We start from the raw sequence: 14,328 nt of genomic DNA, 5'->3' as shown, positions 1-14,328 counted from the left end.
CTGGCGACCCCCAGGGGGAGGGCCTTCTCGGTGGGAGCCCCCACCCTCTGGAACGAACTACCCCCAGAGATCCGGGTGATCCCGGATCTCCCCTCCTTCCGCCGCGCCCTAAAGACATGGCTTTTCCAACAAGCGGGATTGGCCTAGGGAATTTTAGTGGGGTTTTTAAGGGAAATTTTAATTATTAGGCCATTACAAAAATTTCCTTTTAATCTGGTTTTAAATTGATATCTACTGTAATATTGGTTTTATAAGGCTGTCAGCCGCCCTGAGTCCGGTAAGGAGAAGGGCGGGATACAAATCAAATAAATAAATAAATAATAATCATCTAGCACAGTGTTTCTCAACCTTGACAATTTTAAAGCATGTGGACTTCAACTCCCAGAATTCCACAGCCAGCATTGCTGGCTGTGGAATTCTGGGAGTTGAAGTCCACATGCCTTAAAATTGTCAAGGTTGAGAAACACTGAAGCAAGATCCTGGAAGAGTGCCTTTCTCTGCAGCACCATCTGCTGTCCGGAATGAATTCTTCCCAAGTTTAATGAATTTTGTGGTTATTATTGTGAATATTCCATATTTTGTTTAACAGGATAACTGTCAAGGTGCAAAAAAATTATTATTCATCAAATTATCCTGAAAATATTTTTCAAGCGCTTATATACAACAAGCTTCTCTATATTCACATTAAACTACAGTGTCTACTATTATAGCTAATTGCTTGTCAACTAACTGTAAATGATGAGGACTATAGCCAAACATATTTGGAAAATGTACAATATAGTAGAAAGGGTGCCATAAAAACGTATGACTAATATTTTCATCTCCTTTAGTTGTACCTCTCTATTTGTAATTGGAGGTTCACTGTGAATGTTTTTTTTTCCCCTTTTAAACCATCACCACAACATTGGCTAGCCAACTAGCTTGACCAAGGTAAAGAGTGCCAAAAAGTATACTTTGTTTGCTGGGTGGAGAAAAACCACTGGCACCAGAATATAATCACATTGGGTCTAACTCATTTCCAAAATCCCAGAGAAAAATAAATGTTCCTGCCTTGTTTAAATGATCTTTAAAATTAACTGCAAGATTAACATGCAGAGCCAACCTTACTATGAAAAAATATGAAGTAATTGCTTTAAACATGGTTTTCCACTTTTCTGCCTCTAGCTTACATTTTTATACTGTATTCTCAAAAATGAGTAAAGAACAAATATCATTTCTATGTTCAGATCACGGGTGTCAAACTCAGCGCGTCACGTTACATGTCACGATGTATTGTGACTTTTTTCGCATTGGCGGAGCTGGGGTGGGCATGGCCTCTGCATGATGCAACTGGCCCATGGGCCAGCAGTTTGACACCCCTGGTATAGATCTACAGCAGGGGTGTCAAACTGCCAGCCTGCGGGCCGGACGCGTCATCCGGAAGCCGCGTCCACCCCATTGCCGGCAATGGCAAAACCGTCCCGATATGTTGCGCAACGTCACGTGATGTCACGAGTTTGATATGTCTGATTTACAGTAAGGTCTACAATGCCTTCATTTGACTTGCCTTTCTTTCTCATCTTCTGCACTGACCTCCAGAATTATATACTGTATACTGCTACATCTATCTATGTAGTCTTGACTTCAATACAGAAATTGTTTGCTATTGATTTAATTTCCCAACATAATCTACAGAGCTGTGATCTCTTAGTCTCCCATCCAAGTACTAACAAAATCTGTCTTTACTTAGCTTTTTAAAGAAAAGGTGAGTGCTGCAATCTGCTCTGTAGATGCTTAGTAATATCTACCCCCCACTACCAAGAAAGTATGTTCCATATGGAGGGCTTACCAGATGCTGCTGGGGGATCTGAAACATTGTAGCTTGACTCAGATGTTCTTTTTGCATTCTGGTCCTTTGTGTCCTTTCCATCAGATGATTCACTTTTGTCTCCAATATTGTTTGATGATCCATTTTGGTCTACAGAAGAAGATTCCAAACCACAGGTCCCTAGCAGAGAAGATCCATTTTCTTTTAAGGAATCTGTGGCATTATCCAGTTTGTTAGGAGGTTGTCTGCAAGATGAACTGGCAAAGCTATGCTTTTCTTCAGACACCAGTAGGGAAGTACTTGTATCTTCATTATCAACACCTCTCATCTTGGCACAAGTGAAATGATTACAAGAACTCTGCAGGTTTTTGTGTGAGGAAGCATGAATAGGGTCCATTGCACATGATGGATCCAAGCAACAGCAGTTTACTAATTCCTCCAGATTTTCTGTTCCTGTGAAGAAGTAATTCAAGCTCTCATTCTCTCCCACCTCTAGCGGTTCAGAGAAGGGTGATTCAGGTTTGCTATCAGATTGGCTCACTAAAGGTAAGTAACATTGCCCATGGGATACTTTGTCTGTGTATTCATCCTCCATAGGAGTCTGTCTAAAGTGGCCGTCTTCAGAAATGGTAGTTAGAAACAATGTTGGGAAATTTTCTCTTGATCCGTAAAGTATTTTATCAGGACCATCTTTTTCACTCAGCAGGTGCTCACATGGGTAATGTATCTCATCTGGAAAGCAATATTTGTCAAGATCCAGCAAATAAGTCCCTCCCAAAAGCTGAAGGCCAGCAGGATGTACTACATTTGTGTTTACAAATGTATCACAAGAAGAATCCTGCAAGAAAAGAAAACACTTCAGGAAAAAAAAAATTGTCTCTTTCTGGTCAGGCAATCACATTCCAAAGCAAAGCAAATACTTTTTCAATTTTTTTAAGTATTTCAGTAGGTTTTGGGGATCCAGAAGCAGTTTTAAATTGAAATGGTGCTGGGCTCTGCAACATACCATTTTTGGTTTTTAAATTGATTATTAAAGAATTAAAATAAAGTTAGAAGGTAGGAAACGTGGAAATCCCAGAGGACCCCTCTATGGTCAGAAACCAGATAACGGTCATATCTTGTCTGCTTCAAAACTCGTTGAATTTGGTATTCAATGTGTTTTGAAGCAGAAATCTTGTTCCGGCACTCCTCTTTCTCCCAGTAGTCAACATGCAAGGAAGAACTTGCTGATGTTGGCTGCCTATGACTCACTATTTCTTCCAGCTGAAATAGCGGGTTAAATGGTAAGTCATGTGGTTTTCTCGGTACCCATCAGCTTTAGTATTCGTCGCATCTTCTGGAACAAATTACTGACGAACACCGAGATACCACTGTACTTCATCCAAATCTAAATTAACTCCTTATTTTTAATTGTTCTGAATTTGTTGGCCAATTAATTGTGCTTGATAATTCTGTGTCCCAGTATTTTGAAATTGATGAGATAGGATTTATTTTTAGACATCTCCTTAACCATCCTTCTCTAGATTTAAAAATCTAAATGAGTAATTTTCAGTGATATGCATTTACCTTACAAAATTAATACAGCAAAATTACAGAGCATGTGAAGAGTTGATGAGCTGTCATGATATACAGAGATTCAGAGACTATCAATGTTAGCTATATACTGAATTATTAAGTTTTTCAGTAATTCTTAGGATTTTTAAGAGTTAAAGCATTCTGCTATCTATTATCTGTTTTCTATAGCTATAGGGGTCTACTTAAGCGCTCTGAAAATGTATACAAACCAGTATATTAACAATAAATAAAGCAATAACTAGAATCAAAAGGAGTACTACACATAAATAAATACTATGTCTTAATGAAAAGGAAAATAATTGTTATGCAGCTTGGATTGTATAGAGCTCTAAAAATGCCCAATTTTCTGCACAGGAAAAGTCCTGAGAAATGCTAAGTAAATATACTGCTTCTGATAGTAATAGTGATAATCTGTTAAGTAAACCCAGCAAATTGCAGACAAATTGCAACATTTTTAAAAAAAAATTCCTATGATTTAAAGCCAAGGGAGTCTTTGTGGTTCTTTGTTTGTTATACTTTCATCTTTTCCTCTTGACCTTATGTCCACCAAGCAGTTTTACAAATTACAACTTTATTTCACCACTTAAAGAGTTCTCCAACAAAGAAGGATATCAGAAGAGAGCAACCAGGAAAAAAACATGAAACAGTATGAAAATCCATAAAGCCTTAGAATTCACCTTTTTCCTTTTTATTTGGTGGCATATTTCCTGAGCCCAGTATTGTAAATCTGCTGGAAGGAAATATAGAAACAGTATTCAGTTAGATTCTGGCATTTTAGCAGAATATTAGTGAATCACAAATGCAATCATACATATTATGGCTAGCTGTAGAAAAAAAATCTTTACAAAAACACTTATAAACATTCAATACTTAAAATAGGATTGAACTATTTATTCATAGTATCAGATTGAGACATGTTATAATACACATAACGTTAAATTTCATCAGAGTGAAGCACACTTAAAGCATTCATTTCAATAGACTTGTATACTTGCTGTAATTGTGTTCCCTGACTTAAGAATAAGTGAAAAAGATGGCACGCATATGCACTCATTCTTAAATATTGCGGTGTCAATTTGTTTTTAAATCTACTTTACTAAAAAAGTTTGTTTTTTTGAAGGGTTTGTGGTGAAATGTGAGTTGCAAAATGATTCCCAGTGCCCCCCCCTTTACGTTACAAATGGAAGATGTGTCTATCTCGACAATCTGTCCATGACTAAAACAGAACATTCCATATCACTTGGGTCTTTGTTCCATGTCATGTGCCATCAATTTATGACTGACTTGCTAATAACCTAGCTGTATGTGAGTGATTGGTTGGCTAGTCTGTTGCAAGGAATATCACATGAATTACCAAAAGAACAATTGTATATATATAGTATTAGGAAGAGTTGAAAAAAAACCCCAATAGAAATGCTGTCATCAGCTCAGCTGAGGAAATGGGTTTCATGAGTTTACTGGGAAACGTATTCTACGGATTTAGTAAAAAAATTAAAATACATTACTGGATCAACAAACAGCTTGATTTTTATGTGGAAGAATGCATTTGTTTATGCAGGTTGCTGAAAGAATGTCATATGCAGATTTAATTATTAAACTAAAAAAGTTAATACGTTCACTGTCTAAAAAAAAATATCTTTCTCTTGACCTAAAATTCTAGATGATACATACAAAGTTATCAAATCCAGAAACTACTATGCCTTGATTTGCTCTAGGAAATTTGCTACTAGTGTCCTCCCATTCATTTAGAGGATTCTTCCCAGTGAGCAGAAGTCACTTAACCTTGACTGACATTCAATTTTGAAGTTGAATTATTTGAGCTTGACCCATAGCCTTAAGTCAGTACCCAGTTCAGATGTAAAGTCATTTTGTCCAACTATATTTAGGTGCATCAAACCAGCCTCAAAATCCTATTTTCAGCTTCAGAAAAATCTATTGATCGTGAGACAAATAGCCCTGTTTCAGCAATTTCTTATAAGGAGTCCTATTATTTCAGTGGAGAAAGCAAATTGCAATGACATACAATTAAATCTTCCTTTGAAACAGATGTGCATGTTTGTCTGTCAGCTACCCTTCTAGAGCAGGCATGTCAAACTCGCGACGTCGCGTGACGTATCAGAGCTTTTTCGCCATTGCCGGCAATGGGGTGGGCGCGGCTCTGGTATGATGAAACTGGCCCGCGGGCCGGCAGTTTGACACCCCTGTTCTAGAGTCTGAGACACAAGATGATATAAATGTGACGGTCAAAGAACTGAGCAATGCTTTCATAATTGTACACTTCCATTAATTCCATTAGTTCTATGGAACATAGAACTACAAAAGCACCTATGTGGGGGTATAACACTTTTCATTTAATTTTGGCTCAGGAAATAGCTTGAAAGAGTTACTTCTCAAGTTGTAAGAGGGACAACAATTGGCAGCCTTATGTGTCCTCCCTCCAATTTTTCATGCAACACAGAAATTATTAAACACATGGGCGGTAATCACAATCAAGCTCTATTTACTTTAAATTCTAACTTAAATATGTCAAACTTGGATTTTGTCCTGGCTGCAGCAACGTCTTTGCTCTGGTCTCATTTTTCCAGTTGCAGCTGCCAAGAGACCATCCAAAAGCCAATTGTGACTTTTAGCCCAGAAAACATTGCAAGCTCCCGCATACCCTGAGAGCACATGGGGACATTTGTGAAAACCGCAACAGGCTTCTGACAGTTAGAACTTAAACGATATATAAAAAGAGAAATGTAAAAATATAATCCGGCTTTTATAATAATCGAATTAAGAGATATAAATAAAAATATCAGATAAATATAGATTTATAATAATATAGGAAGTCGTTAGGTATTACGTACCTGTCAATAGTTTTCCCTTACTTCGATAATATACAGTAAAGATAATTATACCAGCCAAGGCGATGAGGAGGAATGGAACAATCAACACATAAAACAATTTCTTGTTTTCTGGAAAATGAAAAACTGACAATGAATTATAAAAGCTTAGACTCAGGAAATATCATTTTGGATCTGCTTTTTTTAAAATGCTTTTTAATCAAATAGTGTAGGGAAACGTTGTAGTAGTGGACTGTTAAATTTCACTGTCTTTCATTACTGAAAATAGAAACATCATAGGACAAACTAGGAGTTAGTTATGGTTTACAGTACGTGCAATTTTCAATCTATGCTTGCACTATTTGTGTCCTGCAAGATAACACATGCACCCTACCCACATCTAAGATTAATTTTTAGCCCTGAATTTTCATGCTGGGAAAAACAGATACAACGTTAAGATATTTTGAAGGTATTGTGCATGGCCCATCTCATTGTGGAGTAAGTCAATGCTAGGATCTTGTCCCAAACAGCTGAGCTATCGTCACTGAAATAGTTCAAGTTGTTGATGATTATTTGTCAAGAATCCAACATATCTTAGAGCAGCGGTTCTCAGCCTATGGGTCGCAACCCCATTTGGGGTCGATCGACCATTTCACGGGGGTCGCCAAGCAAGGCTGTCCGCCATTTTTTTCCCCTTTTCCGGCGGGTGCCTTACCTCCCTTGAGCTGGGCCAGCTGGTGGTCGGCCTGCTCTGTCTCTGCTGCTTGCCAGCTACGCCTCGGCCGGCGCAGGGGGCAGAACCACGCATGTGCGGTGCTCCCGGGCAGGGAAAGTCCTCGACTTACGACTGGTTGGGTAGTCCTCGACTTACAGCCGGCTTAGTCCTCGACTTACGACCGGTTTAGTCCTCGACTTACAACCGGTTTAGTCCTCGACTTACGACCGGTTGGGGGTCGCGGCATTAAAAAGGTTGAGAACCACTGTCTTAGAGCATGAGGGGCAGCAAGACAAGGATAGCCTCTACCCATGTGCACATATATTATAATGGTTTTCAACCTAGCGGGTTCTGTGAAGTAGTGTAGATAGAAGATACTGAGCCTTTCCTGGTAGTCCGTGTTTAATGATGGCAGTTAGGACTAGAATTTCCATCGCTAAGCAACATAGCCAGAAAGCACAATGTTATGTGACCACACCGCTTAGTGGCAACAATTCCAGCACTTCCTACTGTTGTTAACCGAATTCCATGCCTTCATCATGTGGTCATCTTTTATAATCTGCCATCTTTTATAATCTGCCAGCTTCCCCTCACAACTCCTAGCTTGGTGGAAGCTAGGAGTTGTGAGCCAGTCACCAAGAGCCTGGATCTCAATCATATGGCTGCAGGTAGCAATAACAGCCCCAATTATGAGGACTGGTTGTAAATACCACTCAGCACTGTTGTAAACTTTAAACAGTCACCGAACAAGTAGTTGTTAACTGAAGACTACCTGTAACTGGATCTTTAAAACTTACAAATGGTAAACACAAGAACAGAATGCCTAATAACATACAAATGTCTTTTTAAAAAAAAACCCTGAAGTTTTTCTTTATATCACGGCAGGACACAGATTTTCTGAACATTGCTAAATAGCATTTAAGATATGAATTCTGAGAACCAGTGTGTTAGCTAATACAGATGTGGCTTATGTCTGTCCAATTTAACTTGGTTAAGTTTTTCCCTTTTTAGGCCTCTTGTATTCTGGTTAAACTAGAAGTGGGCAACCCATAAACCCAGCGCCATTTTATTAACTCAGAGAGCACCCTTCGATTATGTTGCCAAAAACTGACAGAAAAAAAATCCATTTCTGATAACAGGATTTCTTTAGTTTGCATCTTTAAATCTTTGCAAACAAATATCTATGGACAAATATCCACTATCTCAACCTGCCCACAACAATAATCTGTGGTGGTTCCAATGACTTTCCTGTGATCAGCCTTTGTCAAGCATGAAAGATCAGGTCCACACATGAAAGTCCAATTAAACAGATTTAATGTTAAACAGCCTACACATAGGAATCTTCTCAAGTAATGGTTAACACTTGCTTGGAGTTAGATAAGAAATTCAAAGGGGGGTGGACTTAGTCTGCTTGCGGCTATGTAGAGATTCTAGGCTTTTAATCCCACGCCCAGGATCTGCCATTCCTTTTTCTACATCTTTATCTGTTCCTCTCCATCTAGTTTATCCATTTTATTCCTCTTCTTCAACTTCTCTCAACTTTGCCAAATGAAGTCATTATTTTTCTATATAGTTTGTGGACATCCCATACCCTGACTATCTGAGTTATGTTTGCTTACTTTTCCAGGCTGGGTATTTCCAGCATGTGTGCAGGTAATCCTGTAGCTATCAAAGATTGCTGGTCAACTCTGAAGCACACTACAGGCAATCCTATGTACTCAGAAAGTCTTCCTGGCTGGAAAATTCCATCATGCTATGTTACTCAATCCTGCAGAATCAAAACTGTCCAGCCCAGAGCACCCTTGGCATATCCTGAAGATTGTTCAGGATGGGGCGTATATTGCAGGCAATCCCCAAACCCTCTAATCTGGAAGCATTTCAACCTTCTCCCACAATACTGGCTTCAGACCAGTATTTCTTTACTGAGACAAATTGGATGGCCTGTCTGCCTTGGCAATGCAATCACCTCAGCTCAACAGCCCAAATCCCTTTGTTGAATAGGATCTCCATCACTTTATATATGCCTGACTGGCCTGCATGTCTCTTTATTTTGTCTCCTGCCCTAAGGCAATTCTGATATAATCATTTACTATTAATCTAAAGTGGCCCATTCAGGTCAACCAAAATCTATTCAGTTTAGTGTACTTCATTTATGCATTTACAATTTCAAATTGTTCTTGGTTTATATGTTTCATGTTCCAATTGCACATGTCCTTGTAAAACAAGAAACTGGTTTCAAATACTGACACCCTCAGTGATTAGATTTTCTTTGGTCTAGTGATGTCATCACATTCAATTTTACTCATAAGAATTCAAGATGTTTTTCCAATAATTGGAAGAGTGCCTTCCTGCTTCACATTCTCATCATCTGGCACTTCATATTTCAGCCATGTTCATATACATTTCTTGTCAAAATACCAAAGCAATTTGCCATTTCTTTTTGGGAGTTTGATTGTGGAGTTTCCATTTAATAGGCAAGGTGGCTTTCCTTATGCCTCTAGACCAGGGGTCCTCAACCTTGGCAAGTTTAAGACTTGTGGACTTCAATTCCCAGAAGTCCACAAGTCTTAAACTTGCCAAGGTTGAGGACCCCTGCTCTAGACCCCTGCCTGTCCTTAGTTCTGTTATGGATTTCTATCAGCACCACTCTTACCTTTTGGAATTTTATTTATTTGGATTGATTAGCTACCCAACTCCAATGGTCTCCTATCAGCAATGAAACCCTACCAGGAGCTCCTGCTCCTGCTAATATCACTCATAGCATTACTGAAGTTATTGAGTAGGTTCACCATATCGTGGGATGAAACCAAAATAAAGCGTAACTTTAATTATAGAAATCCCGGAAAATCTTAAATAATATTACTGTTCAGTGGTGCTTTCGTATTTACCATCTTCTGAATGTGTTCTCTCTTGTGTCTTACAAACTGCATCAGACCAATCATTCCCAGGGATCTTTTCTTCAGTTCCCAAAGCTGTGCAACTAAATTAAATAAAAATGGAAAGAAAGTAATAAATTATATTGTTTTTGGATAAGACATGCTAATAAAGTAATGTATGTTTTGGAGAACACACTAATAGCATAAAGAGGTAGTGAGGTAATGCTTAATGCAATGACATTCATATCAGATACTATATTTCCTTCAGTAAATGTTTGGGTTCTTTAGACATGATAATCTCCTGCCAATCAATAAGGTGGACCAGACCAGGAAATCGATTCCACAGGAAGTCTAGAATTATATTGAAATAGGCTATAAATAACGGAATCTTGCAAGCCTGATTATACTTTACTTCCCCTTTTATATCCCAGTGAATTAGGGAGAATCGTCCATGATATTTTCCAAATACTATCTTGTTTCCCAGATTTTAAGGAAAGCTTTAACCCTCTTTGCTTATATGATAATTCTTTCCTATTTTCCCCAGAGTCACCTGGACTCTCTACAACTTCTCCCATAATTCCCCACCACTTGGGAATGGTAGGGTATATCAGGCTATCTGATCTAGAGAGAAGCAGACTGTAGAAGGCTGACTTTGATATTATGATAAAAGAGGAAAAAGAAAGCCAATTTCATGTATAATATCTTATATCTAATGAAGTTCAAAACCAAATTTGTAAATATTCATTCCTACTCTGTTTAGTCCTGATAGTCTCATATGTATATATGTGACTCTGAGAAATAATGATCAATAAGGAGGCCTGTTAGTTTTCTAGAGCAAGCCAATGATTGCATTTGCATATATAGATCTAACACTAGCCAGATTTTTTAAAGCAAGCTTTATTGAACCAGGTTATCATGACATTCCACACAGTAACATTATATCATAACAGATGGGTGTACAATAATGCTAAATTGCATTATGATGATCCCTAATCGCTACTCAGTTAAAACAATTTTAAAAAATACTTCAATTTTTTTTAGGATAGTTCTTATTCATATTACCTTAAATTAGAGTTCCCCAACGTTTACAGCTTTGTGGATTGGTGGGGGGGGGAGGGGATGGGGATGGTTCAGCGCAAGTGGCTAGCAAGTGCACATGCAGCTCACTTAAATAGAAGGTGCATGCGCGCTCGTCGGCTCGTGCAAGTGAGGATGTGTTTCTGCAGCCTGGTTGTAAACCCTTCACGGCCCACTAGTGGGCCACAGCCCACAGGTTGGGGACTCCTGCCTTAAATGGTCTTTTCATAATTAAATGCTCAAATCAGTTAATGTTTCAGCTTATTCAATTCATTTTAACTGAAGAAAAGAAAGGAATGGAAGAGAAATGAATTTCCTTAATTTCAAAGAGTAAACAATATTCCTACATCCTTTTTGTCTCACAATCTATTTCTCATTTCCCTACTGTTGTGTTTCTCAACCTAAGCAATTTTAAGAAATGTGAACTTTATCTCCCAGAATTCCCTAGTCAGCATGCTGACAAAGGAATTCTGGGCAATGAAGTCTATATATATATGTTAAAGTTGCTGAGGTGGAGAAACACTGCCCTACTGCAAGTCTCAATTTTAGATAAACCACTAATACTTATGAATTGGTACTCAGGAAAGAAGCAAACCCAGCCATTATTACAAAACTAAAGCAATTTTAATATGCATTTATTAATATCACTAAGTATACACGATCAAGCAAATAAGGATTTCTAGATTCTAATTTTCAGAGACTAATAACTGGCAATGACAAATTGCTCCATTTCTAAAACCAACATCAGTGTTTCTAAATACAGTACAGCACAGACATCCAAAGATTTTCTTTGCATCTTTGTTAGTGCATTGTTAATGAAACTTACTTTGTCCAGGCTTTGCATGCATCAGTTGCAGAGGAGACATTAGAGAAATAACCAGTGGGACATGGTATGCACACTGTATTCTTATCTTGCTGTACTGTGAAAATATAACAAATAAACACACTGAGCAGAGCATCACTTCTCTGAAAAGCATCACTTGAAAACAATTTGCTGGTAACCAAATACTTAAGATATATTTCTGTACATAGTAAAGTGTTACTGTTTAGAACACTTCAGCCTTTTGACTATTTCTTAGATAAAAAAGGAACACTGGTCTTTAAATCCTTCAAGGCACTGGAAGCAACCATACTGATTATTATTTTTGCATCTAAGCAGGTTCATATACATACAGATATACACCTACACTTTCATGCAATTATAACACCAAGAATGTTCTAAATAACCAATATGATGTTTAAAGTATTATTTCTACACACTATTCCTCCCATGATAAAACGGTTAGCTAACAATCAGACGAAAAAATAAAAAAAATAAGATATAACATTATAAGATTAATTGAGGCATATCACCCAGGATGGAAATTTACCCCAATTTCAGTGGCATAATATTAAGCAATGTGGAAGAAAACTACATTTCTCCAAGAAGTTTCATTATCAAGACATTGCCGCTCACAATCCAGCTCATCAGTAGTACATTCAGCAGGGTTGAGTAATAAAATAAAACTTTCAGAGATGTTAATTTAAATCTTACTGGGAAATTTCACTCCAGAACCGGGAGAGCATTTTGTGTTTCGCCGACAGCAATCACAGTCTCTGTTCCAATGATAGCCAGCAATACAAGCACATTGTCTTTGGAATGTGCTGTTTCCTGGAATCACTTCTATTAAAGCTTTTCCTTTAAATTAAAAAAAAAGGGAAAGCGGGTCAAAATTAAGGTTTAAATCATGTATTCTGAGCCTCCTCGACATAACATTTATATCATAAAGGACACTGCACCAAGCCTTCTTTCTAAGTGAGGCAATGTTGCTGCTTGCATAATGTACAGATTCCTGATTCATGACTGATTCTGAATGCTGCCTGTTGCAATTCAAAGTGATACCCACAGAACAAGTGTTAGCTGCTATGTCAAGTATTAAGCAATAATAAAAATTCAAATTGTCAATCAATGGTATTGTAAATGAAATCACAGGGAAACAAATATGTGGTAAGTGGTGAGAATTGAAGAGAGCCTTATGGAAAAACTGAGTGCTCATGGTTTATTGCAGAAAAAAATGGTCTAGGATTGAATGTTACAGTTGAGCATGATGTTGCTCAATGTTGTAGAAGGTTATACGGTTCATACAAGAAATTTACTATGGAGGCTAAAGGGATGATTTAAACAGAGATGTCCCTTTTCTTGTAGGATTTCAAATAGGGTGTCTATATGAATTCCAGTAGTATCCACCTTTTGCTTGCCTAAGAAAGGCATCCTTAACTAATTAAATATATATATATATATAATTATAGTCCTGTATTTTGAAGCTGATAAATGTCCCTGAATTAAGGATTGATGAAGAAAATTCTGCAGAACTAAGGGGAATGGCAGAGAGCCAAGTGTATTGTTTCTTTCTGTTTTGCTGTATGTTTTATTTTGGTGAGATATATGTGTCTATGCTTGTGACATGCTTGTGTCTGTGTGTTTGTACATTTCATTATCAGCCCAAATCAATCCATTTCAGCATGAAGTGCTCTTCCCTGAAGATTACGTATTGTAATTTACCATGCTGGTCCACTACAGACTGATAGATGTTTTCAACTTCCCAGAATGCAACTGACCCAAACTCAGGACTGGAACCTGGGTCCAAAGATATGATCTAAACTTTGATACTCGAACCCCATCTTTTCCACACAGTACCTTGATTATGTTATTTATCTTAGACCTCATCAATTTGCCTTCTGGGATATTAATGTTTTGGGACAGGCCACACTTATGGCAAGATACTTGTCATCTAAGCAGTCATTTTGTGAGAGTTGTCCTGACATTCTAACATCCGTAAGGGATTTTGATTAAAGCTCAAAAGAGATTTTGGAACCCCCATCCTCTTTTCCAACTATTCCTCTTCTGTCACCTCCACCAACTCAAAATACAAGTCTTCATGTGCTCTCCTAAAAGTCATATCCCTGACAAATGAGAAGCAATGTAACAACCCATGAGTTTCCCTTACCCCTATCACATATTTTATGAAGAAAACACTTTTCCTCTTCATTCCAGATGTCCATATACTCATTTGAGCCACAGGGTCTGCATACAGTCTCTGAAGAGGCAGTGCACTTTTTGGCCACGTACTTTCCTGAGAAGAATAACAGAAAAGACTGATTAAATGTCCACAACTTCAGAATTAGCAATATTGGCTTTCTCAGGCCTACATGGATCGCCTTAGTGGAGTCAGCACATGGCAAAATATGGCCAATTGTGACTGAATAAGTGGGCTGAACAACCAAAACACATATTGCCATCACTTTAGATGCTTATAAACATTATCAGAATCAAACACTTGCTTAATAAAATTGATTTAACAACAGAATTGGAAAATCTATAGTGAAGCATGTAGTTAGCTTGGATATGGGGTACTAAACAATCACTGCCTATGTAGAACATGGGATTTCAAGATGTTTTTAATGTACAATTGC

General features: G+C 37.8%; 1 protein-coding gene across 1 annotated transcript in view; it reads right to left on the bottom strand.

Annotated features, from left to right (window-relative positions):
• TNFRSF11A (TNF receptor superfamily member 11a) overlaps positions 1–14,328 on the bottom strand; it is a 42,790-nt gene that overhangs the window by 8,094 nt on the left and 20,368 nt on the right. The window contains exons 3-9 of the mRNA XM_015811511.1: positions 13,863–13,988; positions 12,410–12,553; positions 11,702–11,795; positions 9,811–9,902; positions 6,232–6,339; positions 4,060–4,112; positions 1,829–2,645 (exon numbers count right to left, since the gene is read on the bottom strand). Of these exons, the coding sequence (XP_015666997.1) occupies positions 1,829–2,645; positions 4,060–4,112; positions 6,232–6,339; positions 9,811–9,902; positions 11,702–11,795; positions 12,410–12,553; positions 13,863–13,988 (1,434 nt within the window). The remainder of the gene's footprint in view (positions 1–1,828; positions 2,646–4,059; positions 4,113–6,231; positions 6,340–9,810; positions 9,903–11,701; positions 11,796–12,409; positions 12,554–13,862; positions 13,989–14,328) is intronic.

This window comes from Protobothrops mucrosquamatus, unplaced genomic scaffold (assembly GCF_001527695.2).
Source record: "Protobothrops mucrosquamatus isolate PMUCROS unplaced genomic scaffold, P.Mucros_1.0 scaffold43, whole genome shotgun sequence".
Taxonomy (NCBI): domain Eukaryota; kingdom Metazoa; phylum Chordata; class Lepidosauria; order Squamata; family Viperidae; genus Protobothrops; species Protobothrops mucrosquamatus.
Note: the sequence above shows the minus strand (reverse complement) of the source record. Positions and strands in the feature narration are given on the sequence as shown.